The sequence below is a fragment of the Mustela nivalis genome (assembly GCF_964662115.1).
Source record: "Mustela nivalis genome assembly, chromosome: 7".
Lineage (NCBI taxonomy): Eukaryota > Metazoa > Chordata > Mammalia > Carnivora > Mustelidae > Mustela > Mustela nivalis.
Genome location: NC_139026.1, coordinates 95,820,548 through 95,844,731, shown reverse-complemented (window position 1 = coordinate 95,844,731; position 24,184 = coordinate 95,820,548). Strand labels below are relative to the sequence as shown.

Sequence of the window (24,184 nt, the reverse complement as noted above, 5' to 3'; positions counted from 1 at the left end):
ACCCACTCATCTTGTCTGTGAAATGCACTGAGCTCCTGCCATCAATCCATAACTAAGTGTAGTCCTTATATAAGAGAGTGATTGTAAAACACGTGGCCCAGCACCAGGTACCTAGTAAAGAATCAGTAAATGGTAGTCCTTGAATTCACTAGCAGTAATGCATGTTGTCTTACCTAGCTGCAGAGGAGTGTGGACAGTGTGATGTGAATCCCCGCCCCCTGGGAGCTTATGTTCTTGTCAAAGAAGGAAACACCCATACAATAATTTAAAAGCAATGCAAAATGATACATGGTGGTTACCAACAAACAACTGGTGCTTTGCTTTGTGATCACAGCCCCCAATAAAAAGTATCTGTTATATCAAGACCTAGAACTCAGATACTTAGATGTAACAAAAACAAAAGTTTCATTAAACAATACTTACCTTTTCTTTGTGTGATGCATTCTGATATTTTCTATTCTATTCTACTTTGTTTTTAAAAAGTGATAGTCAAGGCTCGTTGTGATGGACTGAACTGTGTCTCTGAAAAATTCATATTTTCAGGGAGCCTAGCTGGCTCAGTCAGTACAACATGTGATTCTTGATCTCAGGGTCATGAGTTCAAATCCCACATTGGGTGTAGAACTTAATCACTTTAAAACAATGTTTTATTTTTTAAAATTTTAAAAAGATTTTATTTTTTTATTTGACAGAGAGAGAGATCACAAGTAGGCAGAGAGGCAGGCAGAGGGAGAGGGGGAAGAGGCTCCCCGCTGAGCAGAGAGCCTGATGCTGGACTCCAACCCAGGACCCTGAGATCACGACCCGAGCCGAAGGCAGAGGTTTAACCCACTGAGCCACCCAGGCACCCCTAAAACAATTTTAAAAATTATTTATTTATTCTAAAGAAAGAGAGTACAAAGGGATGAGCGGAGGGAGAGGGACAAGCAGACTTCACACAGAGTGCCGAGTATGACGTGGGGTGTGATCTCGGGATCCTGAGATCATGACCTAAGCCAAGACTAAATGTCAGACATTTAACCAACTGAGCTACCCAGGTGCCCCTAAAAATTGTTTTTAATTCATATTTTCATATGTTGAACTCCTATGCCCTTAAAAAGGTTCACCCAGTATATCAGAATGAACCTTATTTGGGGATAGGGACTTTACAGAGGTAATCCAGGTAAAATGAGGGCCCTAAGCCAATATGGCTGGTGTCCTTATGAAAAGGGGAAATTAAAAAAAAAAAAGATTTTATTTATTTATTTGACAGACAGAGATCAAAAGTAGGCAGAGAGGCAGGCAGAGAGAGAGGGGGAGGGGGGAAGCAGGCTCCCTGCCAAGCAGAGAGCCCAACGCGGGGCTTGATCCTAGAACCCTGGGATCATGACCTGAGCTGAAGGCAGAGGCTTTAACCCACTGAGCCACCCAGGTGCCCCGAAAAGGGGAAATTTGAAGATAGGCTCAAATATAGAAAGAACACCATGAGAACCTGAAGACAGCCATCCATCTACAAGCCAAGGAATGACTCCTAGAACAGATTTTCCCTCTCAGCTATCTGAAGGGACACCCTGCCAACACCTTGATCTGGGACTTCTAGCCCCCCGAACTGTGAGACAATACGCTTCTGTTGTTTAAGCCAAGCCAAGTTGGGGTGTTTTGTGATGGCAGTCCCAGCAAACTAATATATCCTTCAAACTTATTTTCTGACTCACTGTTAGCTTATTAAACTTCCCTTTACAGACTACAATTTTTTTTCCTTTTTTAAGATTCTATTTATTTATTTGACACACAGAGAGAGTACAAGTAGGGGGGAGTGGCAGGCAGAGGAAGAGGGAGAAAGAGACTCCCTGCTGAGCAAGGAGCCCATGGGGCTCAATTCCAGGATCCTGGGATCGTGAACCAAGCTGAAGGCAGATGCTTAACCAATGGAGCCACCCAGGAGCCCCAGACCACAAATTTCTTCTTTCCTATGTTTACTCTCATATAATCTTCATGACCCGTTGGGGGATGGTAGGGCTGGGAGGAGGGTGAGGCAAGCAAGGCCCTCACTCCCAGAGTCACACAAGTGGGGATATCATCACTGGAAGTCTAGCTGACCCTACGACTGTACAACCTGAAGATGAGTGCCTCCTTTAGTTTTACTAAGTGGTTGCTAAACTGTTAGTTTTGCTAAACTCTATTTGAGGGGTTGACACACAGCCACAAAGCTCTTAAGTGGAGTCAAATCTAAGTTAGGTTTGCCTCTAAATTCTGGGTCCTCAATTAATTAATTAGTTCATTAATTAATTCTAGGTTCTTTCTATGACACCACAGTGTCCCCATTGGTGCAATCAGTTAGAGAGGATGACAATAAATATTGTTTTCCAACCAGCCCTTGGTCCTCATCTTTCTACCCTGCAAAGGAGCCAAAGTTAGAGACTACATTCAATCCTCTCCTTCTCTTGCCAACATTCGGGGAAACTTAGGGCTTCTGAGACCCTCATTAATTTAGCTACTCTCTGTGGAAGTCTGCAGGCAAGGTGCACCCCTGAGAACATGTGTCTTGAGCACTTGTGTGCATACACTGCCATCCCAGCACTGCTGGTCATACAAACCCATGGACTAGGTTCCCTACCTGTCATCTCCACACTTGGACGACAGCCTCTCCACTCCACTGCCTTCCAGACCTGGCAAACCCATAAACACACTTACCTCCGATATCTCATCTTTGTGGCACTATTTTTACCCCCACATCAGGGGTCCCCAATATAGGATGGAAGTCCTTCTGCCTTCTTCCTACCTGCCTTAGTCCAGCCTGTAAAAATAATGCCTAACATTTACTGTGTTCCAGGCATTGTTCTAAGCCTATACATAATATTACCGTATCTCTCTCCCACAACCTTATGAGTGAAGACTTACTTGCTCCATTTTACAGATGGCAAAACTGAAACTCAAAGAGTAACTCTCTCAGAGTTGTTCAGTTAGCAGCATTGGCAGGATTAGAACCCAAGCAGCTTGTCTCTAGAATCCCAGTTCTTAGCTGCTATCCTCTGCTGCCTGGCTGGGGACCCCATGCACACATGCACTCATGCAAACACATCCCGGCCACATGGGGAGGGCAGGGAAGGAGCTGGGTTCTAGAAATCAGTTCAAGCACTAGGGGGCAGCATAGGCATGGCTTTGGCCCCTCAGCCCGCCCTGCTGGGAGAGAGAAGAAGGGAGTAGAAACTTCCTCCCATCTCCACCACCCCCTGGAGACCACCCATTTTATACACCTTGTCTCCCAGGTTTGGGGATGTTGGGGCCTCTCTAGGCTTGTCCTCCTTCAGCTCCTCCGCCAGCAAAAGCTGCAAAAACCATCCACTAGTTACAACGATGACTCAGAAGCTGAGCAAGCCTAGTGTTTTTGAGTTTGTGTCTCATTGTGACTGCTTGTGGCTCTGAGGGCTGACATGACTGTGAGCCTGCCCGCACATGTGTAAGCGTGTGTGTGTGTGTGTGTGTGTGTGTGTGTGTGTGTGGTCTGATGGCCAGGGAAGTTGCACATGTATGTGTTTGTTTCTGGGTGTGTCTCCGTGTTTACCACAGAAACAGGAACTTGGCCAAGGCCGCACAGCAGATTCCTAGTCAAACTTGTCCCTTGGGAATCTGCAGGCAGCAACTCCAGGTTGTGCTGGCTCCCACAAGTGTCTGAAGAGTAGTGCTCTGTAAGGAGGGGGCCGAGATGGTTTTCAGTACAAGAGAGTCCTTCTGGAGTCTTCCAGAATTCTGAGCTCTGGGGTCCCCTCCCCCACTCCCTCCCATCAGTGGTCATGCAACCTTTAAGTCTCCCGGGCCAAGAAGGGAGGAGGATCTAGGAGTTCCAGACAGCCTGGAGCTCCCTGGCTGCTTTCAGGGTCCTCCACTGGAGGGAGCACAGAGCCCAGAGGGATTTCCCTTTTTCAGAGGTCCCGGCGTGGGGGTTGGGGGTGCCCAGTTCTTCCTGTGCCCAAATCACAGGCCCCAGCAAAATTCTGAGTATGGGAGAGGCAGTTTGGAGCCACAGGTCTCCGCTTGGTTTTAGGTGACTTTCTGGAGAAAAGTTGATCGCTTTTGAGGGGACACAGTAAGTGGGGGTCAGGCTCCCCTCCAGTCTGGCCCCAGGGTCGGGAGCCCCAGTCCTTGCTCCTTGGAACCCATGATCCCCCACTCAGCACAGGAGGCACACACGCTCACCCTACTTTCTTCCTCTTCCTCCTCCAGCCCACTTTCTCTTCTCTGTGTCGTCAGAGCTCCAGGGAGGGACCTGGTTAGACGGAGAAGCCGGAAACAGCGGGCTGGGGCAGCCAGTGCTTACACTGAGGAGGAAAGACGGGAGAGTGTGTGTGTGTGTGTGTGTGTGTGTGTGTGTGTGTGTGTGTGTGTGTGTTGTTTTTGGTGGTGGTGGTGGTGGTGGGAGGGGGGGGGAGTGCCCGCAGGGCCAGGCCTGAACTCGCTGGATAGAGCTACGGACTCATGGGGCCTGGCAGTGCCCGCTGAGAGAGGGAGAAGACAGCGGAGGGGTTGCCAAGGTGAGGGGATGCCTCCGAGGAGGGGGAGGGGGAAGTGCTGACTTTAAGTGTGTGTAGGGGGGTGTGGATTAGCAGGGGTACTCTCGGGACCCTACCCTGGGCGGAGTGTATAGTTCCCGGGAAATTGTTTCATTTGGTGTTGGGAGCTGGTGGTCCTGGGTTTGGGCACTTTTGAATTCTCAGAGGAATCTGGTCTGGGCAAGGCCCGGCACTCCTACCTCCCCGCGTGGGTCACTTTTTCCACACCCCCGCCCCCGCACCTCCAGGGGCAAGTAAAGGCACGGAAAGGAGAGCAAGGAGGTGCCCCTCTGCCCTGGAGGGGGGGGAGGGGAGGCGGTGCCCCTCCCTAGAAGGTTGATGCCCGAGGGAGGTGGGTCCTTGACCAGCCCCTATCCTGTCCCCCCATAAATGCTGTCGTTCAAGGGTGTGGCTTGGGGGGATGAGCGAGTCCCAGATGTAGACCTCATGGTGCCCCGGAGAAGGGGGAATTTCCCCCTCAAAAGTGCTCCACGCTTGGCTGCTGTAGACGCCGAGATTTCCCGGTGGCGGCGCAGGGTTAACCCTCCTCGTGCTGAACTGGCTCCACCTTCCCGCCCCCACTGCCACATACACATATTGGGCAACTCAGAGAAGCTCTTTTGACTTTTGATCCTGTGGTTCCGCGGTCAGAGGGCTCGCGAATGCAGGGACAGAGGTGATCGGATTTAGGCCAGGAAGCAGGCTGCGGAGCATGGTGGACGTCCGGGCTTGCCTTCCAGGTTGGAAAGTGCTGGGGAACGCTGGCCCCGCCCCCCCGCGCCGTGGCTCCTCCTCCCCGCCGGTCTTCTGGGGGGCTTAAAGCTTAAGGTGCGGGCAGTCCACAGTCTGTGCAAGCCCCTGGGCTCAGCTTCGTTATAGGGTGGCCCTCTGAGGTTTGGGGATGGATTAGGGGAGGAGATTTGAAGCCTGGGCCTTGCCGGGAGGCTGGTCGCTCGACAAGGGTTTATAGAAGAAAGTGGGGAGCAAGTGGGGGGGGGCTGCCTTCTGCTTAAGGATTACCTGTCTCCACTTGGGTAGGGATAGAGGGTCAAAGGTCTGAGCACCATGAGAAACAAGAGAGGAAGAGAGAAGAGAGGAATGGAGTCCTCTCTTGAATTTGAAACATAGACCAATAGGTGCCCCACTCCAGGGTGGGAGGTGGTAGAGAAAGGCCTGTTGGGAGATCCTGAGCAGGCGTGAGGATTCTGCCTTTCAGAGAAAAGAGCTAGAGGGTATAGAAGCTGGTGGGTGGGGGGAGCAAGAAGGCTTGGAACCAAGAATCTCCAGAGAAGGGGTCCCTCTCTTTTCTATCCCTTTGGAAGTCTTGGGAGAGAGGAATAGCCAAAAGCCCAGCAAGAGGGCTTGTGGTTACTGGGTTGGGGGAGACTCAGGGAATTTCCACCGCCATCCTCTCCATTCTCTCATCTCTAGGAGAGGGGCACTATGGGACACAGGCTCTGAGAGACCCCTGGGAAAACACTGGTTGACCCTCCCCACCCTGCAGCCCACCCAGAAATGGGGATGCAACCCTCTCCCGTACTCCTTCCATCTCCTCCTTTCCTCTCTCCTTTTCTCCTCTGCCCTTGGCCTCTAGCCCAGCCTCTAGCTTCCTCTTCCCAGCTTCTAGGCTCTTCACTCCAGGCTTGCTAACACTACTTTTTCTCCAATCTCTCCCACCTTCTTTCCAAGTTCTCTCTGCTTCACCCTTTCCTCCATCTCCGCCTCCCTTCGTCAGCTCTCCTCCCACAGCCCCACCTCTTAGGATGTTGGGGTCTGGATGTGGAAGGGGCCCTCACAGAACGGTGTCACTTACCTCTTGGAATCAGATCCTGATTTCCGAACTCACTGGCTCAGTGGCCTTGGCAAGCTAGAGAACCTCCTTTAGACTCAGTTTCTTCATCTATGAAAGGGCATAGTTCCATATTTTAAAAATCACTGCAAAGCTCTGAGATAATGAGCTTCATGTAATGCCTCAAACATAGTAAATTCTCAATAAGTGGTAGCTGTTAATGCTTTCCCGTTCTCTTCGTCATCGTCCAGCCTGGTTGTTTTCAAATTATCTCATGGAGCCCCAGGATTTTGAGAGGTGTCCTTAGTGACATCTTTGCGGTCAGGAGGCAGGGAGAGGGAAGTAGAAGCTGTAGGATTTTGGGCCTACCACACTTGCTTTCAACAGAGAAACTCTAGTGTTATACCTTTTATATAATTGGGATTCCACAGATTAAACACTAAAATTGTCTACTACTTTAGAAATTTTTGGAAAGTTCTGCATGTATCCAAGTCTCATATTTTATGAGATGAGAAGATCAAGCCTCACAGTGGGGAGGTTCCTTGCCCACAGAACCAGAGCCAGCTCAGAGCTGCAATCCAAGTCCTCTGCCTTCTCTCAGAGAGCTTTCTGTACTCTGCCCACCTGTCCTGTCCTTCCAGCCCTCTGGCTACAATTCAGCTCTTCCCACCCCTCATCCCTTTGTTTACAACTGGAGGGATTACCTTGTTTGGGGCATTGACCAATGATGTCCCCCGTTTGAGGTGTCAGGCTGTGAGTTGTGATGGGGATGGTCTCTGGGATCTGGGATCTGTAGGAGGTTGCTGGCTGCCCCCGGAACGTAAGCCAACTTTCTTGGGTGCCTCTCAGAGTGGCCTTGTTCCTTTCCAGAAGGCACCCTCCAAACCCCAGATCATGTCTCTGTGGGGTCTGGTCTCCAAGATGCCTCCGGAAAAACTGCAGCGGCTCTATGTCGACTTTCCCCAACACCTGCGGCATCTCCTGAGTGACTGGCTGGAGAACCAGCCCTGGTAAGTCCTAGCTGCCCTGTGCTGCTGGTCTCCTCCAGGTCTTCCCTCTCCCACCTTCCCTCTCCTTAGATTGCTCTGTCCCATGTCGAGACTCGGGATGCGTTATTCCCTGTGTGGTGGCCAAGATTTAGCGGGGACCAGATTATGCACATTGACACATGGGGTCCCCCACACCCTGAGGAGCCCCAGTCAAAGAGGAAGAAGGTCAGGACTGGGGCAAGGGGACATCTCATAGCAGCTGGAAAATTGGGGAACAAAGGGCACATGGATGAGGCTGTACAGGGCATGGATGGAGACTAGGACTGGGAAGGAGCTGCTGAGCTGTTTGTTGAAGGGCGGAAGATCAGTAGAGCTGAAGAAACCCTGACCCAAGGCCACCTCATTTTGATCTTCCCACAGGGAGTTCCTGGTCGGCTCAGACAACTTCTGCTGCAACATGGCTAGTGCCCTCCTTTCTGCCACTGTCCAGCGCCTTCAGACTTCCGCTGGAAAGCAGGGGGAGGGGAGCGCCATCTTGCAACACATCAGCACCCTGGAGGTAGGGACAGGGAGGGGAGGGGATGAGGCTGGAGTGGGGCTGGAGTGGAGCTGGGATGAGACCTGGAACACCTGAAGAAATTGGATGCCAGAGCAAATTGGTGTTCCTGTAGTTAGCTGTTAGCTAGCATGCAAATGAGGTTTTAAAAGCATGCAAATGCATGAAAACTTCTGGAGTCCACAGTTGCGCTGCCTTTCTGTGTGCTTAGGAATGGGGCGGGGGTGTGTGTGGCGTGGATTGGAGGGGGAGAATAACATGGGTGAGAGCCAGGCTAACCCAGTCTGCCACTCTTCATTTCTCTAGAGCATATATCAAAGGGACCCCCTGAAGCTGGTGGCCACTTTTAGACAAATCCTTCAAGGGGAGAAAAAAGCTGTTATGGAACAGGTATTGTTAATACCCCACCTCCCACCCCACGTCAACTCCCTGGGATGTTAGCTTGAGCCATGAGAAACTGGAAGGGATTTGAACTTCAGAAGAGGCTCAATGTTTTAGGCCCAGGATAACCAAAGGAGGTTCCAGGGGTCAGAGTGCTCCCCAAGCCAAGCTCAGGGAAGCTTCAAAATGAGGGACTGAGGGTAGTGAGGCCTGGGGAGGAGAGAGCAAGGGGTAAGATGCTGTTTCTGCCAAGAGAGAGATTTTTATCCCTGGGAGATTCCAAAAGGTCAGGGAGAACCTTCAAAACAGAAAAGGAGCCAGACAAGGGAAGTGGTTTGTTTCCTTTCGGCAGAGCATGGCGGCAGGCAGCCCTTTAGGAAGCAGAGGCCTAGTGTAGAGGGATGAACGGAGTATCTCACGTCTTGGTGTCTGTCCCTCCTGTGCAGTTTCGCCACCTGCCAATGCCCTTCCACTGGAAGCAGGAGGAACTGAAGTTTACCACAGCCCTGCAAAGGCTGCAGCACCGGGTGGGAGAAACTCGCCTTCTCCGAGAGGCCCTGCAGCCGGGGGCTGAGGCTGGCCAAGGTGGGAGCGGGGGTCCGGCACTCCGAGAGGGTTCTGGGGAGTGGGTGGGAGTGACACCCTCTTGGACCTCACCCTTGACCGAACCTCAGATTTATGTGTACCCCTTATTTCTGCCCTCACCCTCAGTGTCTCTGCACAACTTGTTAGATGCTCCTGCCAACGGGAAGGGGCCAAGTGAGGTAATTGATGGATTGGGAGGTGGAGTTTGGACTCAAAAGTACAGTCCGGAAGGGATCTCAGCTCTGTGGAGGGATGGAGATTAGGCCTCAGAGGGATACACACTGTGGCGGAGAAGGGGCAGGACTGAGAGGGGAAAGAGAGAGTGGCCTGTCCTCTGGCACTGGAGGAGGAGCCAGGCTGGCCCCTGCTCAGGCCGACCCTGCCTGCAGGCCCTGGCCACGTTGCTGCAGGAGACTGTTGGGGAGCTGGAAGCTGCCCAGGCCCTGGTGCTGAAGAGGATCCAGATTTGGAAACGGCAGCAGCAGCTGGCAGGGAACGGCGCACCCTTTGAAGAGAGCTTGGCACCATTGCAGGAGAGGTCGGGGCAAGACTGATGGGACTGAGGGAGGGCCAGGGATGGGTGTCTGCTGTCCTGGCTGGAGGACAGGTGGGAGACCGAGGTGTCTCTCTGTGACACAGGTGTGAGAAAGAGACCCAGCAGGCCAATTCCAGCAGGGCTGCACACTTGCGCTGTTGTCAGGTCCCATCCTGTCCTGTCTGAGCATGCCCCGCCGAGGGGGGTAGGAGCGGGAGTTCACGTGGCCCATGCTTGTCTTTCTCTTCCTTCCTTTCTTCCCTCCTCCTTCCTTCCTCTCCTCTCCTTCCTTCCTTCCTTCCTTCCTTCCTTCCTTCCTTCCTTCCTTCCTTTCTTTCTTTTTTAAAAAGATCTTATTTATTTATTTGTCAAGACAGAAAGAGAGAGTGCACACAAGCAAGGGGAGCAGCAGGCAGAGGGAGAAGCAGGCTCCATGCTGAGCAAGGAGCCCCATGTGGGACTCAATCCCAGGACCCTGGGATCATGACCTGAGCTGAAGGCAGATGCTTAACCAACTGAGCCACCCAGGCCTCCCTTGGCCCGTGCTTTTCTCTTCGAGCCCCTTGCCCAGCAGATTGGGCAGTCTTTTCCTATTTGGTCTGTTGGGCGGAGGCTCCTTTCAATTTGCGCCAAAGTGCCATGCGTGTTGGCAGCTGATGTGGGCATCAGAGTCCTGGGGAAGAGGCAGCCGGGTTTCCACAGGGGTCCAGGAGCAGAGAAGGAGCCTCACACCCAGAGTCAAGGCAGGTCCCACAGCCCCTTCACCCCAGGCATCTTGCAGATATACACACTCTCCTGCTTTCGTTCTGGGTCTAGGGGTAGGGAGTTTGGGCCGCCCGAATTGTGTGTCCCCTGACCACTGTCCTGGCCCCAGGTGTGAGAGCCTGGTGGACATTTATTCCCAGCTGCAGCAGGAAGTGGGGGCAGCTGGTGGGGAGCTGGAGCCCAAGGCCCGGGCAGTGCTGATCAGCCGGTTGGATGAAGTCCTGCGAACCCTTGTTACTAGGTATGCCCCCTGAGCCCTCAACCCGGCCTAGAGCAGACCCTGAGGAAGGAAGAGGCTTAGAGCAGTGGGAAGGGTGCCAGAAGGGACCCAGCCACTAAACTCCCCTGTGTCTTCACTCCTCTCAGCTCCTTCCTGGTGGAGAAGCAGCCCCCTCAGGTTCTGAAGACTCAGACCAAGTTCCAGGCTGGGGTTCGATTCTTACTGGGCCTACGGTTCCTGGGGGCCCCAGCCAAGCCTCCGCTGGTCAGGGCTGACATGGTGACTGAGAAGCAAGCCAGAGAGCTGAGCATGCCCCAGGGGCCTGGGACTGGAGCGTAAGCCAGGGCTGGTGAAGGCCTGCTGGGCTGGTGGAGGCCAGGGGAGCTTGGGCGACTGGCACCCCAAAAGAGCAGGGTGGTGAGGAGGGAGGGCTGTGAGGTGTGTGGACCCTGAATGGTCACGGCAGAGGAAGGGAGGGGACATATCAGGGCTGGAACGGGATGGAGAATTGTGATTTGGCCAAGATAGGGACCTCCTTGAGAATCCAAGCAGGGAGATGGAGATTTGGGGCCAGTCACCCTTGCCATCCACCCCTGGACTCAAGCTTCTCCCCACCCCTGGCCCTGCTGGGATGCACCCACTCAGTGTCCAACCTCCCCTGGCAGAGAAAGCACTGGGGAAATCATCAACAACACCGTGGCCCTGGAGAACAGCATTCCTGGCAACTGCTGTTCTGCCCTGTTCAAGAACCTGGTGAGGGCTTTGGGGAGCCATTGGGAAGAGTGGGGGTGGGGGGGGTCTTCAGACTGAGGGACTGTCCTTGGAGAGGGTGTTGGGAAGCCTCACCCCTGCTCCCCCTCCCACTCCTGCAGCTTCTGAAGAAAATCAAGCGCTGTGAGCGGAAGGGCACTGAGTCCGTCACCGAGGAGAAGTGTGCGGTGCTCTTCTCCACCAGCTTCACACTTGGCCCCAACAAACTCCCCATCCAGCTCCAGGTGAACTGAGCCTCAGGCTGCCCAGTCTAGGGCACCGGCTCCCCACCATGCTACATGCTGGGGCCCTGGCTCCTCACTCCTCATGATGGCTCTGTAGCCCATGCCTCTGGGATCCGTGTGCACTGGGATCAGGGCGAGAGCGGGAGGCGCAAGAGTGTGCCTACCTGGGAATCGTGTGGTGGCGACTAGCTTTTATTATACATTTCGTGTAGACCAGGGCACTGTTTTAAGTCACACATACACACACACAGAGGTAAGTACTATCATTAGCCCCATTTCACAGATGAGTCCACTAAGATACAGAGAGACTGAGGAATTTACCCAGGTCACACAGCTATGAAGTGCTGGAGCTGGCATTGGAAACCCAGAGGTCTGGCTCTAAAACACTGACTCATAACCACTTGTCTACAGTTAGGCCTTAATGGAGCTTCAGAAAACATTGGATAACACACCAGGAACATTTGACTATGTTGTGTGACTCCTAGAGCGTCCTGCATTCTCAGAGCCAAACCCCTGAGGAAGCCCCTTGCTCCAGTAAGAAGATCCCCCTTTTCTCGCCCCTGTCAGGCTCTGTCTCTGCCGCTAGTGGTCATTGTCCACGGCAACCAGGACAACAATGCCAAAGCCACCATCTTGTGGGACAATGCCTTCTCTGAGATGGTGAGGAAAGACCTGGAGTGGCCATGGAGGGAGAGAGGGGAGGAACAGGGGCAAGCAACATGGGCAGTCATGTTGGGGGAGGCAGGGAGCAGACATGTTCAAATGAGAGTGGCCATAACTCCTTTCATCAAACTCTCTAACTTCATGCTTTTATACTTCTGACCTCTTTTCGTGCTGGTCTTAACAGCTACCATGTCGTAGCACCCTAAACTATTTTCGGAAAAGAACCATCTTTGTGAGCGAGCTCAGGGGGATAATGGCTGGGAAGGGCAGCGCTGGGGAGGTGGGAGGGAGGAAGGCCCCTCCTGAGGAAGAAGGAGAATGATAGTCTGAAGTGTCCTATCCTTCCACTTCACCCCAGGACCGTGTCCCCTTTGTGGTGGCTGAGCGCGTGCCCTGGGAGAAGATGTGTGAAACTCTCAACCTCAAGTTCATGGCTGAAGTGGGGACCAATCGGGGGCTACTTCCAGAGCACTTCCTCTTCCTAGCCCAGAAGATCTTCAATGATAACAGCCTCAGCATGGAGGCCTTCCAGCACCGTTCCGTGTCCTGGTCACAGTTCAATAAGGTCATTCCCCTACTTTTTGGACCTCCCACCCCTAAGCTCTTCATCCATGAGGCACTCAGGACCTTCCCAACCTCTGTCCAGAGACTGACCTCTGGGGTCTTTGTGGTGCCCCATCATGGGGATCAGGGAAGCCTCTGTCACCGCCCAGGCAGGAAAACCCTTCAGTCGGGCGGGTAAGCCCAGAGGAAGGATTCCCCAGCGTCCCTCATGTTTTGGACTGGGGGCCCTCTGTCCTCCCTCTCTACCAGTGACTCGCATGACTCATCCAGATTGTGTGTAAACACAGCTCTGATTCAAAATGACTTTGACCCATTGGGAAAATAGTTCCTATTTCAAAAACCAGGATGAAATCCCCCAGGGACACACACAGTGATACCAGCAACCTTGCCCTGACACCTTACTATGTGGCAGAAACTGTGTTTAGCACATTGGGTACGTCATCTACTTACCCCTCCCAGCATCCCTTTGAGGTAGTTGCTATTATCCGAATTTTACAGGTGAGGAACATGATGCTCAGAGGGGTTAAGTCGTTTCTCCAGCAGGTGAGGAGGGTGGGATATAATCCCCTATTTCTCGTTCTTAGCCACCGTATTTTTAACTGCCCTCAAGGGGAGGTGGCTCAGAACTGGACCTGTTACAAGAATGGGGGAAAAGGTCTGGATGTCTTGGTTGAGAACCAGCTGGGTAAATGCAGTCATGTACTGTTCTCTTAGCAAAAAAGAAAGAGAAGTCTACATGACGGAAGGATGTGTTAGCAGAGGGAACAGGACACTCGCACCTGGCAATCTGCATTGTCTGGACTCCGCTGCCCTTGTTCTAATCAAGGATCGGTGGAGCGCAGTTGTTAGGAAGGACTCTGGTCTGGACTTCCTGGGCTACATCCCAGCTCTGCCTCTCACCAGCTGTGTAGACCTGGGCAAGTTACTTGACCTTTCTGGGCTTTGACTTCTTCATCTGTAAGATGGGATACTTAGAGGCTTGTAAAGATCCAGTAAGTGAATTTATGGAAAGGACGTGCAATACTGCCTGGCACCTGGTCATTGTGAGGGTTGGCCATTGTCCTTGATGAGACAGATTCTGTTTTGTCCTTCAGCCCTGTGACTCTGTTGTGTGGGCACTCGCACACAAAGCTAGGGCCTGTCCTAACCAGGCCCTAGCTCTTGCCCTCCTGTGTTCACACTAGCTCCTCCTTATTCCCCAGGAGATCCTGCTGGGTCGTGGCTTCACCTTTTGGCAGTGGTTCGATGGTGTCCTGGACCTCACCAAGCGCTGTCTCCGGAGCTACTGGTCAGATCGGTGAGTCCTTGCCCCAGTGGCCTGAGCACTTGTACCCCTAGCTCCTTCTCCGCAGCCAGTGCCCCAACCCCATCCTCTTCTTCATCCTGGCCAGGTTGATCATTGGCTTCATCAGCAAACAGTACGTCACTAGCCTTCTTCTCAACGAGCCTGATGGAACATTCCTCCTTCGCTTCAGCGACTCAGAGATTGGGGGCATCACCATTGCCCATGTCATCCGGGGCCAGGATGGTGAGGTCACCCCAGCCAGTTCTCTGTTTCTGTGCCTGTGCCCTCTGGGGTTTCTTCTGGGAAGGAAATGTCTTGGCCTTCCTTGATGCCAAGCCTGATCTTCAGGGAGTCCTTCCTTAGGTCCAACTTCCCTCCACCCTTCTGCAGTCTACCTTCTCATTGTGAGCTCTGTCGGAACAGAGACTGGTTGGTCTCCCTCCCCCAGGACTCTCACCCTAACTCCTCTCCCCCTCACCTTGGTAGACTGAGAGTGGATCCTGTGTTGGGGCTGGATGGAGAGGGGGAGAATGTCTGGACAGAGGGGACTCAGGGTCTCATTCCTATTGTAGGCTCCCCACAGATAGAGAACATCCAGCCATTCTCTGCCAAAGACCTATCCATTCGTTCACTGGGAGATCGAATCCGGGACCTTGCTCAGCTCAAAAACCTCTACCCCAAGAAACCCAAGGATGAAGCTTTTCGGAGCCACTACAAGCGTAAGCTGGAGCTCGCAGTTTGAACCCTTCTTTTGCCCATCTCTTCCATCATCCCAGTTGCCCCCTTCCTACACAGTGTATGTCATCTCTGACTCTCTCTCCATTTTCAAAGCCCCATTTCTCTTACTTGCCCATCAGCTATGCCCACTTTTGCACATCCCTTCCTCCCCAATCCTGGGGCACTCCATGGCTCTCCTTTCCTCCCCCACAACAGCTGAACAAATGGGTAAGGACGGCAGGGGTTATGTCCCAGCTACCATCAAGATGACTGTGGAAAGGTGAGTGTGGCGTTGTGAACGGTGGGTGGGCCTGGTACTCCTCGCTGGAAGAAGTGGTGGCATCAGCCTTTGGTCAGTCACACGGACCTTCCCTCCCTCCTCCAGGGACCAGCCACTTCCTACCTTGGAGGCCCAAATGCCTACCATGGTGCCAGCTTACGATCTTGGAATGGCCGCTGATTCCCCCATGAATATGCAGCTCAGCCCAGACATGGTGTAAGGAGCATGAGAGGCAGGAATGGGAATGGTCTGTGGGGACAGGTGTTTAAGCCTGGGCAGCTGGGAGAGCTGGCATTAGGGACTGAAGTAGGGGATTTCCCTTTCCAGGAGAGGGATTCCCATCTTGGGGCAGGAGGTGGGGGTGTCCAGCAGAAGGGCTGGCCTCAGAGGGGTCTGCATTCTTTCCCCAGGTCCCAAGTGTACCCACCGCACTCTCACTCCATCGCCTCGTACCAAGCCCTCTCCCGGGAAGACACATTGACAACCTTCCCAGAGTAAGTGGAAGGGACACGGATACCCACCTGTAAGGGGGATGGGCATTTACCATTTGTTAGGAGAGGCTCCGCTGTGAGAAAGGGACAGCAAAAGGCTGACACTCTGTCTCTTCTGTCTACTCCATTGAGAGGTTAGTGGTTAAGATTCAGACTTAGCCAGGTTCAAATTTCAGCTCCGCCACCTACTGACTTTGGGCAGGTTGCTTCATACTGGTGCCTGAGAATAGGGAGTATTGATAATAATACTAATAATACCTTCCTCGGGGGATTATTATGAAGGTTAATTGAATTAGTAATACCTGTAAAGCTCATAGCAAAAACTATGTTAAGAACTAAGATTACCTCTCCTGCCACTGTCATTTATCTGCTGTCTGGATTTTTATTTATTCATCTGTTTTGGCCTTGAAGTGGCCTAGACATTTTTCCTCCCTAAGTAACACTCTTATTATAATAACTGCAGGTGCTTATTGACTCTTAGACAAGGTACAACATCTCCTCTCCCAGGAGTTGAGGTAGGGTAGAGACTGGGGGGCTTAGAACCACCAGAGTCCAGAGAAACATTAGAAATTAGCTAATTCAAGGGCTCCTGGGTGATTGAGTCGGTTAAGCATCTGACACTTGGTTTCAGCTCAGGTCATGATCTCAGGGTCATGATCTTAGGGGCCCGGGGGTAAAGCCTCCCTCCAAATCCCTGGCAATTGTGTTGTTGGGAGTCTGTTTCTCTCCCCATTTCTTTGCTCCCCCCCCCCCCAAATAAATAAAGAGATCAGCTAGCTCAGCCCTTCTCTCCTCCCCCAGCCCAATCCCCAACACATACACATTTTACAGATGAGAAGGCTGAGCCCACGGCTTACCTAAGACTATGTGTTTGGGAAAAGGAGCTGGAAATTGTTTCCTCATTCAACGACCTTGACTTTGGAACATGGTGCCCTTGTCTAGCCTTCCTTTCTCTGACTGTGCCCTCCTTCCTGTTTCCAGATCTCACCTGCAGATGCCCCCCAACCTGAACCCGATGAACCTGTCCTTTGACCAAACTCACCCTCAGTGAGTGACAGCACCCCTCCCGATCCCATGCTCCCCATTCCTTCCCTTCCTTATCCCACCTCCAACTTACTGACTTTTCTGGTCTTGGCAGGGGCCTGCTCCCATGCCCATCTCAGGAGCATGCCGTGTCCACTCCTGAGCCCCTGCTCTGCTCAGATGTGACCATGGCTGAAGACAGCTGCATGAGCCAGTCGGTGGGAGGGTTCCCTCAGGCAACCTGGTGAGTGGCGGCCTGGGGGTGATGGCTGGGCAAGGGCTGGAGGAGCGGGTGCCATAGCTACCCTACTGTTTCTCCCCTTCCTTCTTACAGGGTTGGTGAAGACATGTTCCCACCCTTGCTGCCTCCTACTGAACAGGACCTCACCAAGCTTCTCTTGGAGGGGCAAGGGGAATCGGGGGGAGGAGCCTTGGGCACCCAGCCCCTCTTGCAGCCCTCTCATTATGGGCAGTCTGGGATCTCAATGTCCCACCTGGACCTAAGGGCCAACCCTAGTTGGTGATCCCAGCTGGAACGGAAGCCCCGAGAAAGACTGCTCTTCTACCCCGCCGGACCTGCTCTGGACACTTGCCCACGCTCCTGCCAAGCGGCAGATGGGGAGAGTGTCCTCCTATCCCCATCTACTCCCTGGTCAGGAGGAAAAGACTGCCAGGAAAATGCACAGTGGGTGGAGCCTATCCACTCCTTCCTCCTACCACACACCCCTGTCCTCCCCCTTCCAATGCTGGAAGGGAAATTCAGGTTCCAAAGTAAGACACGGCCCAACACGCCTGCACACACAGAAAACACACACACACACACACACACACACACACACACACACACCTCTCCCTGGAAGATGGGGCTGAGTGGGAAGAGGGCTGGGCAATAGCACAGGTTAGGGCATAGAGGTCTTCTCTGCCCATCTTGAGCCCGAGCCCAGGACACACACGTAGAAACATGCAGATATGTGCACACGTTTGTACGGGAGGCTGGGAACTGAGGAATAGGCTTGGGTCCCAGCCCTGGGGTAGACGAAGAAGCAGTTCAGGAGACCCTGGGTGGGAGGAGGTGGGAAAATCTGTACAGTTGGGTTACTGAGGTGGGTTATGCCCAGATTAAAAAACAAATTTTCAATAGCCCCACATTCCTGTCAGTCAGATGGAGATTTTTGGTTATGTGTAGGAGACCGTGCAGGTCAAGGGCTGCGTTTTATGGGCAGCCGTGTGAAAGTGTGCATCCCTGAGACGTGTGAATATACAGATGTCACACACAGTCACTGTTATGGCCACAAAAATACATGTATCTTTCTGATCTTGCCTCTGTGACAAGTTCGGAAGTGTGAAACACTGCACAAAAAACACCAGCGAATGCGCTAGCTTCTCTGATGCACGCTAACCCAGATGTACTCAGCTTTCGTAGGACCGTGGCCCCCGTGGGTCTGTGTGGCTGTGACATCTGTATGTGGCTCTAGCTTTGGTGGCTCAACCCTGCCAATCTTGCCCAAAGGCCAGGGGTGAGTCTGGGACCCAGGCCCCGGCATGAGGTCCTCTGAGTGAATTAGGGGGCCTTCCCTGCTGCTGCTTTTCTCTTTGCCCATTCACTGCCACCTTCCCTCCACTGCCCCATTCCCGTGCCACCCTTTCTCCCTCTTGGGGGGGGGTCATCGATCCTAAGCCATAAAATAAATTTTATTCCAAAATAACAAAATAAATAATCTACTGTACACGATCTGAAAAGAAAGACGCTCTAACTGCTCAGACAGGTGCTGCGGTCCAGCCCCCAGCTGAGGGAGACCCTGAGTCCAACCCAGGCCTCCTGAGGGGGCCGGTCGAGGGGACCCCACATTCACCCTCCCTCCTACCCCCCAAGAGGGCAGGAGGGAAAAAGTTGCTGAGGACTTGGGGGAAAGATGGGGATAGGTGGGCAAACTGCAGCACTTGTTAAATTAAAGAAACAAACTAGAAGCACAAAAATGGGGGGGCAGAGGGGAGGAGGAGGTCCAGTGTTCCCAGGCCCCCAGTTCTGGGGGGAAACATTGCCATTTTTAGCTGTTGGACCTTCCCAGGGAAGTCCCCTTTTCCCCCATGTCCAAACTGAATCCAACTGCTCATACCACTGGTTCAAGCTACAGAGAATGGGAGTGTGTTGTGTAAGGGAGGGGAGAACCCCAGATACCCTGGAGACAGAGTCCTTGCCCCCTTGCTCTAGGCAAGGGTGAAGGGGCACCACGCACCCTCCTTGTGTCCTCTTGCCAGGCCCCTGCTCGTTATTGCTTGAAGCCCCATAGTTCTATGCCCATGGAGCAGGTGGGGAGGCAGGAGAAGGGCAGCTGAAGGATCCAGGGTTGTGACTAGATGCCAGGGACGGAGAATGTCAGAGTCCATGTGAGCCAGAAGCCCGAGTCCTGGGTCTGAGGACACCAGCGCACCCCTCACTGCCTGCTGGCTTCCGCCTCCACTTTGACGCTGCTCCTGCGACCTTCCACCAGGGCAGGATGGGGTCCTGGGGCGGGGCATCGGTCCAGCAGCCCTTCTTCAAACTCTGTAGGGAGAAAAGGAGTAAGTTAGGAGGCCGTAGGGTGGACGATGCAAGGAGGTGGCTGGACAGGAGGCAGGAGTCGGGAGACTGCAAAGATGAGCTGGATTTGATAGGCTGCCTCCTGCCCACTGCACGTTTATAGGTGTGTGTATGGGGGGTGTTCCATACCCAAGTGTGTGCGTCCCCCTCCCCTTTCTGGCTGTGTGTAGCGCTCTCTCTGTATGTGTCTCTCTCCTCTGTCTCTCCCGCCTCCGTTCTGCTGGAATTTCTGGTTCTGTCAGGAGCTGTGGGGGTGGCTTGGCTCTGACCTCTCCCCCTCCCCCCCCAGGCTCTGCCGCCCCCACTCATCCCTGGCCCCCTCCCAGGCCCCACCTACCCTACCATGCCCCTCCAGTTTCTTAGAAGCCAAATCAGGGGGAACACAGGAAGCCAGCCTCCCAACTCCTCCCCCAAAAAGAGCCCCCCCTTCCAGTCCCCACCCCCACTTTCCACCCACGCACAGTTTAAAAATACCAAGCCAGGGTTGGTGGCTTTGTCTGCTGCATCACTCTCAGCCCAGCCGCTCTGGCCCTCTGGCGGACTACTCCCTTCCCCCATACACACACAAAGCATCCCCCTTTGGGCTTCTCTACTTCCCAGCTAGGCAACCCCACTGCAACTCCTAGCCTACCCTACCCTTCTGCCTTGGTGGCAGCTCTGTCTCTGCTTCCTTTCTTGGTGACCCTCCCTTCCTGTTCCTCTAGTCCCCCTCTGTCCCCTTGCTCACTGCACCGCCCCTTTCACAGATCTCCATTAGGATCAGATCCTCCTAGTGGAAACAACCCTGTAGGATCCCCCTTTCCTCAGCCCAAGGCCTGGATGGCTGGAGCCCCAGCACCCTACAGGCTGCCCTCTCTGGTGACTACATCCCTCTCCCTCCCACCTGGCCCCAGGACGCCAGGACTGCTGGGTGGGGCCTGGGTGGCAGGGGTGCTTGGGGACAGCGCTGCTGCTGCCTCACCTGCGAGAGGCGGCTTCGCAGGCACACAGGGGCTGAGGCGCCCCACGCGGTCGTGGGAGACGAGGCGGGCTAGCCGCAGCCCCTCATCCATCAGTGTCTGCTGCAGGATGTGGCGGCTCCACAGCCCATGGGCTGGCAATGCCAGCGGCAGGTCAGCAGGGGGCGGCGTCAGCCTTGGGCATGACCCCACAGCTGTGGGCATGGGCACGGATCAGGTAAGGGACTACAGTCAATGGAACCCCGCCCCGCCCCCCCCCAACCTCAAACGCAAAGCAGACCCATAGGCCCAGGCCCCTTTGCCCCCATCCAGCCAGGCCTCCCAACCCTGCTCCAGGCAGAGGCCTTCTAGCTCCTTCCTCCCACCTACTCCACGCCCAGAGCTCGAAGAAAAGTATTCTGATGGACACTCACCCTGCAAGTGTCCGTCAAGACTCTCCCCAGACAGGCTGGCGCTGTCCTCCTCCAGGCTGGGCCGGTATGGGGGTGCATAGGACTCTGGGCCTGGTGGAGGCTGCTGGAGTTCCGAGTGACTTTGCTCTCCAACCTGTGGATGCCCCAAAGGGGAAGATGAGGACCTAACAAGGGAGGGGTGGGGGAGGGCGCTAACACCGTGTGTCCACTCTAGAAACCTACCTCCTGTTTTAACTTCTTCAGTGGAGGGCCTCCCAGTTCTTCCGGGTGAAGCCTGCGAAGATGAGAGCAGTAAGGAAGGTGAAGCTGGGGAGGGCAGCAAGGTGGGGCAGAACATAGAATCTGGGAAAGAGCGTGTGCTCTTTCAAGATCAGAAAGCAGCTGACTGAGCAGAAGTGTCTAGCTCTGGTACTGCTGTTGTGGGTGAGCAGACAAAACCCGAGATGGACAGGAGGGCCCAGGCCCAGACAAGTGGGCTTGGCGCGAAGCAGGACACGCACGTGGGCAGGAAGCAGGCTTAGAGGTCCCTGCCTGGGAAGTCTGGCCCAGGACCCAGCTCCTTGGCAGGATTCTCTAATCTAGGAGGGACCTGGAGAAGGAAGTCTCACCTGGAGCCCTTCAACGAGGACAGGTAGGTGCTCTCTCGGGCCACTTGGCGCGACAGGGAGAAGAGCTCCACCCTCCGCAGTAAAAGTGTGTTGTCCCGCATGCAGAACTGTGCAGCAGCTTCGTTGATGGTCAGCTGTGGAGAGGGCCGCCCGAGCGGGCACAGTCCTCAGGCCCAGCTGCCTTGCCCAGACCTCCTCCCACCCTTCGCCATCAGACACATAAAGCCTGTGCATTAGACGCTTGCTTAGGATCTGATGCTATGGAGTTCTCTGGAGGTGGAAGACAAAGGCCAACATCCCTGGCTGCCGAGGGAGGCTGGAGTCCCCTCGGCCAGAGCAGTCCCGAGCGGCAGCACTGAGCGCGACTGCCCGGCACTGCCCTGTACCTCTGCTTCGCCCTCAGCTGAGGAGGGAAGCACTGCAGTGGCAGGGACCGGGCTGTGTGTGGGGGTGGGGGTGTGTGTGGGGGTGACTGGGGCATGGGGTCCTGGTCAGGAGGCAAGGAAACAGGTTGGGGAGGGCGAAGGTTCTCCACGGCGAGGAGGGTGAGGCCTGGGAGCCAAGTGCAATCCTAGGAGAATGGGGTCCTCACCTCGTGCAGGCTGAGCTGCTTGCCCTCCCGCCGCTTGGAGTCAAAACGGCCGTAAATGATGCTGTATTTGCGGATCTCCTCCTCCTTCTGGCTGTCGCTATCGTCCATCTCAAAGATGTGCCCCACGCTCCGCGCCAGCTTCTTGTTCAGCTTCAGCAGGGACGTCACCTCCCCAGCATCCCCCCTTGGGAAGCTCCGGAAGATCCTCTCCACACTCTCCACCACCATGCGCACCATCTCTGGTTCCAGGCGATCTGGACCACCCCCAGCCCCAGCTGCTGCCAGCCCCCCAGCCCCGGTCCCCTCCGGGACTCCTCCCCCTGCAGGTGGGGAGAAGGGGGGAGAGCCTGCCTCCTCTTCTCCTCCCGCACCAACGTCAGACTCTGGAGTGCTCCGTCCTGGCCAGATCCGGGGGTCTCCGGCCCCAGGTCCCCCAGGCAGTGGTGACAGCTTTTCTCCAAGTTCAAGGGGGCTCTTGGGGCTAAAACTGCGGGCACTGCCTGCCTTTTCCCCTGGGCTGCTATGCCCATTGCTCATGCTTCCTTTCCGGGTGCCTGCAGTCTCAGAGATCTTGAAAAGTGGGATACTGGAGACAGGCACAGCAGGCACTGGCTGACTGAAGAGCCCTGGATTGGTGGCCCATTCTCTCAGTGCCTTCTGCAGGCGGCGGACATGGAGGGGCTTGGTGGCCATGCCCACGAGTGCCATGATCTCCAGGAACTCTTCCTCGCCAGCCTCACACAGTTGCTGCACGTCGTCCCCTCCCTGCTGGATGAAGGTTTCATAGTAGGAAAGGAGATTGGCGCGCTGCAGGACCCGGTAAAGCTGCAGCTCCCCCAGTGTCCGAGGCAGTGCCATGGCTCGGGCACTGGGCCTGAAGAGGAGTGCAGTAGAGAGAAAGGCAGGCAGTCAGTATGGGTCCTCCTGCTGAGTACCAACCCACACTCGCAATTGTCCTCTCTTTCCTGCTTGCTTCTCTTCCCCTCCTCTAATGTGCTCTCTGCCCAAGACCCAAGCCTGAGCACAGACTCAGAACTAGGCATTACCAGGAGACATAAACACAGCAGTGCCATCCCAGACTGGCCACAAGTACCAAAAGGCAGCTCAGTCTCTCTGCCAAAATCAAAGGCTCTTCACCCCCATTCTGAGCTTTTACTTTTCTGGCCTGGGGCAAGGAGACCTGAGCAGTGAGGCCAGCCAGCACCCCCTGGGATGGCTGGGCTTCCTTTTCCCCCAGAACAGTCTTCACCCTCCACCCTAAATGCCCAGCAGTCTCAGCTTTACTCAAGGTGACTTTCTACACTGAGGTGCATGTAGGACCCCTGTCCTCCCCACAGTTGATGCCTGGGACCTACTGCTGGCCAGTTTCACTCCGTGGTGGCGTCCTACCCAGGCAGCTGCAAGGGAGGGGTGTGGCCCTTTCTCACTCAGCAAGCCTGGCGGACCCCTGCTCTGCTCAGCAACCCTGAGCTGCTCCGCAGGACCTCCCCTCTCCTCCCGACTGCCCAGTGCCCCTTAAGTTGGCCCCTCTCCCAGCAGTGACCTTCCCCACCTGCTGGGTAGGTAGGCCGATCCCTTCAGCTCAGGCGCCAGCAGGGAGGAGTGCCTCAATTGTTCTGCTCTGGGGCCTGTTCCGCCCACACACACTCCTACAGCGGCCGCGTGAGTGGGCGAAAACCGCCTGGGGGCTCCCACCTACCTCCTCTCCCTCATTTTCCACCCACACCTCCAAGTGGAGCGGAGGAGCGGCTCAAAGCCTCTTGAGGGAGGGGCTGCACACCGAAACTCCCCTCCGCGTGCCATAAATATAGCTACAGAAAAGAGAAGGGAAGCCTAAAGCTTCTTTACAGCTCTGCTGATGCTCTCCCCTGGCTCCGAGGCGCCGGCTTCTCCCGGACCCCGGGGCTCGCGTACTCCGTATCAACGGAAGACTGAAACAGCGCAGCAGCCCTCCCCCAGCCCTATTACCAGCCAGAGCTCCAGGGCTTCCCCTGGCGTTTGGGGGCCCCCACATTCTTTGCAGGGGGTTCACATGCCAGATCACATCGGCAGAGTAAACGAGGGATGGAAAATTAAGTACTACTCTTTCATATCCAGCTTCATCCACTCCCTATCTGCTCCCAGGGCCCCTAATTCAAAGACGCACCCCCTTTTCAATCTGTCTCCACCCCCCACCCCCGTCCCGCTTCCCCTCGTTCTCTCCTCGACCTCCGCCCTCCGGACCCCTTTACTGAGTCCAGCTCCACCCATTCCACTCCCCGCCGCTTCCCTCTGCCCACTAACTTGGGTCTGGGCTGCGGGGTCCGGCGGGCGCAGTCCCCTCCGCCCGGCGGCTGCTCGGCTGTGGGGGAGGGCGCTCTGTGCATGGACGGCCGGAGGCCACAGGGGCTGCCCCTCTCGGTGCCCAGCGCTCGGCGCCTGGCGCGCGCTGCCGTGTCCGCCGCTGTCCGGGCTCCGTCCCTCCCTCCACGTCTCCTCTCTCCGAGCCTCCGCGCCTCTGTCTGTGCCTCTGCCCCCCCCTCCCCGGCTGCGCTTGCCGCCTCTCCGCGCCGCCGCCCCCGCAGGACGCACGGGGAGCGAGGCCCGGCGCGGCGCTGGCTGCCGGGCGGGCGGAGGGCGTGGGCAGCGCCGGGGGCGGGGGCCGGGGGCGGGGGGCGGGCGCCA

General features: G+C 55.1%; 2 protein-coding genes across 4 annotated transcripts; one reads left to right on the top strand and one right to left on the bottom strand.

Moving 5' to 3' along the window:
* The first annotated feature begins 4,206 nt into the window (after positions 1-4,206).
* Positions 4,207-18,082, top strand: STAT6 (signal transducer and activator of transcription 6). 2 transcript variants are annotated; one of them, XM_082741858.1, is made up of 22 exons: positions 4,207-4,511; positions 7,189-7,328; positions 7,728-7,866; positions 8,170-8,253; positions 8,691-8,829; positions 8,956-9,008; positions 9,219-9,367; positions 10,239-10,370; positions 10,496-10,684; positions 11,015-11,102; positions 11,222-11,344; positions 11,912-12,004; positions 12,366-12,572; positions 13,774-13,868; positions 13,963-14,099; positions 14,429-14,575; positions 14,790-14,853; positions 14,959-15,069; positions 15,264-15,347; positions 16,326-16,391; positions 16,483-16,611; positions 16,702-18,082. In XM_082741858.1, the coding sequence occupies exons 2-22, from the start codon at positions 7,213-7,215 to the stop codon at positions 16,889-16,891; spliced, it is 2,535 nt and encodes an 844-aa protein (XP_082597984.1). In that variant the 5' UTR covers positions 4,207-4,511; positions 7,189-7,212; the 3' UTR covers positions 16,892-18,082. The 2 variants fall into 2 exon arrangements, with proteins under 2 accessions (XP_082597984.1, XP_082597985.1); XM_082741859.1 differs by lacking the exon at positions 4,207-4,511 and adding an exon at positions 5,181-5,269.
* On the bottom strand, positions 18,039-24,134 carry NAB2 (NGFI-A binding protein 2). Of its 2 annotated transcripts, XM_082741861.1 has the most exons (7): positions 23,804-24,134; positions 21,521-22,394; positions 20,929-21,062; positions 20,543-20,594; positions 20,321-20,453; positions 19,910-20,101; positions 18,039-18,912 (listed from the first exon to the last, which is right to left on the bottom strand). In XM_082741861.1, the coding sequence occupies exons 1-7, from the start codon at positions 23,884-23,886 to the stop codon at positions 18,803-18,805; spliced, it is 1,578 nt and encodes a 525-aa protein (XP_082597987.1). In that variant the 5' UTR covers positions 23,887-24,134; the 3' UTR covers positions 18,039-18,802. The 2 variants fall into 2 exon arrangements, with proteins under 2 accessions (XP_082597987.1, XP_082597986.1); XM_082741860.1 differs by lacking the exon at positions 19,910-20,101 and having other exon boundaries at positions 23,804-24,083.
* Positions 24,135-24,184: the final 50 nt, after the last annotated feature.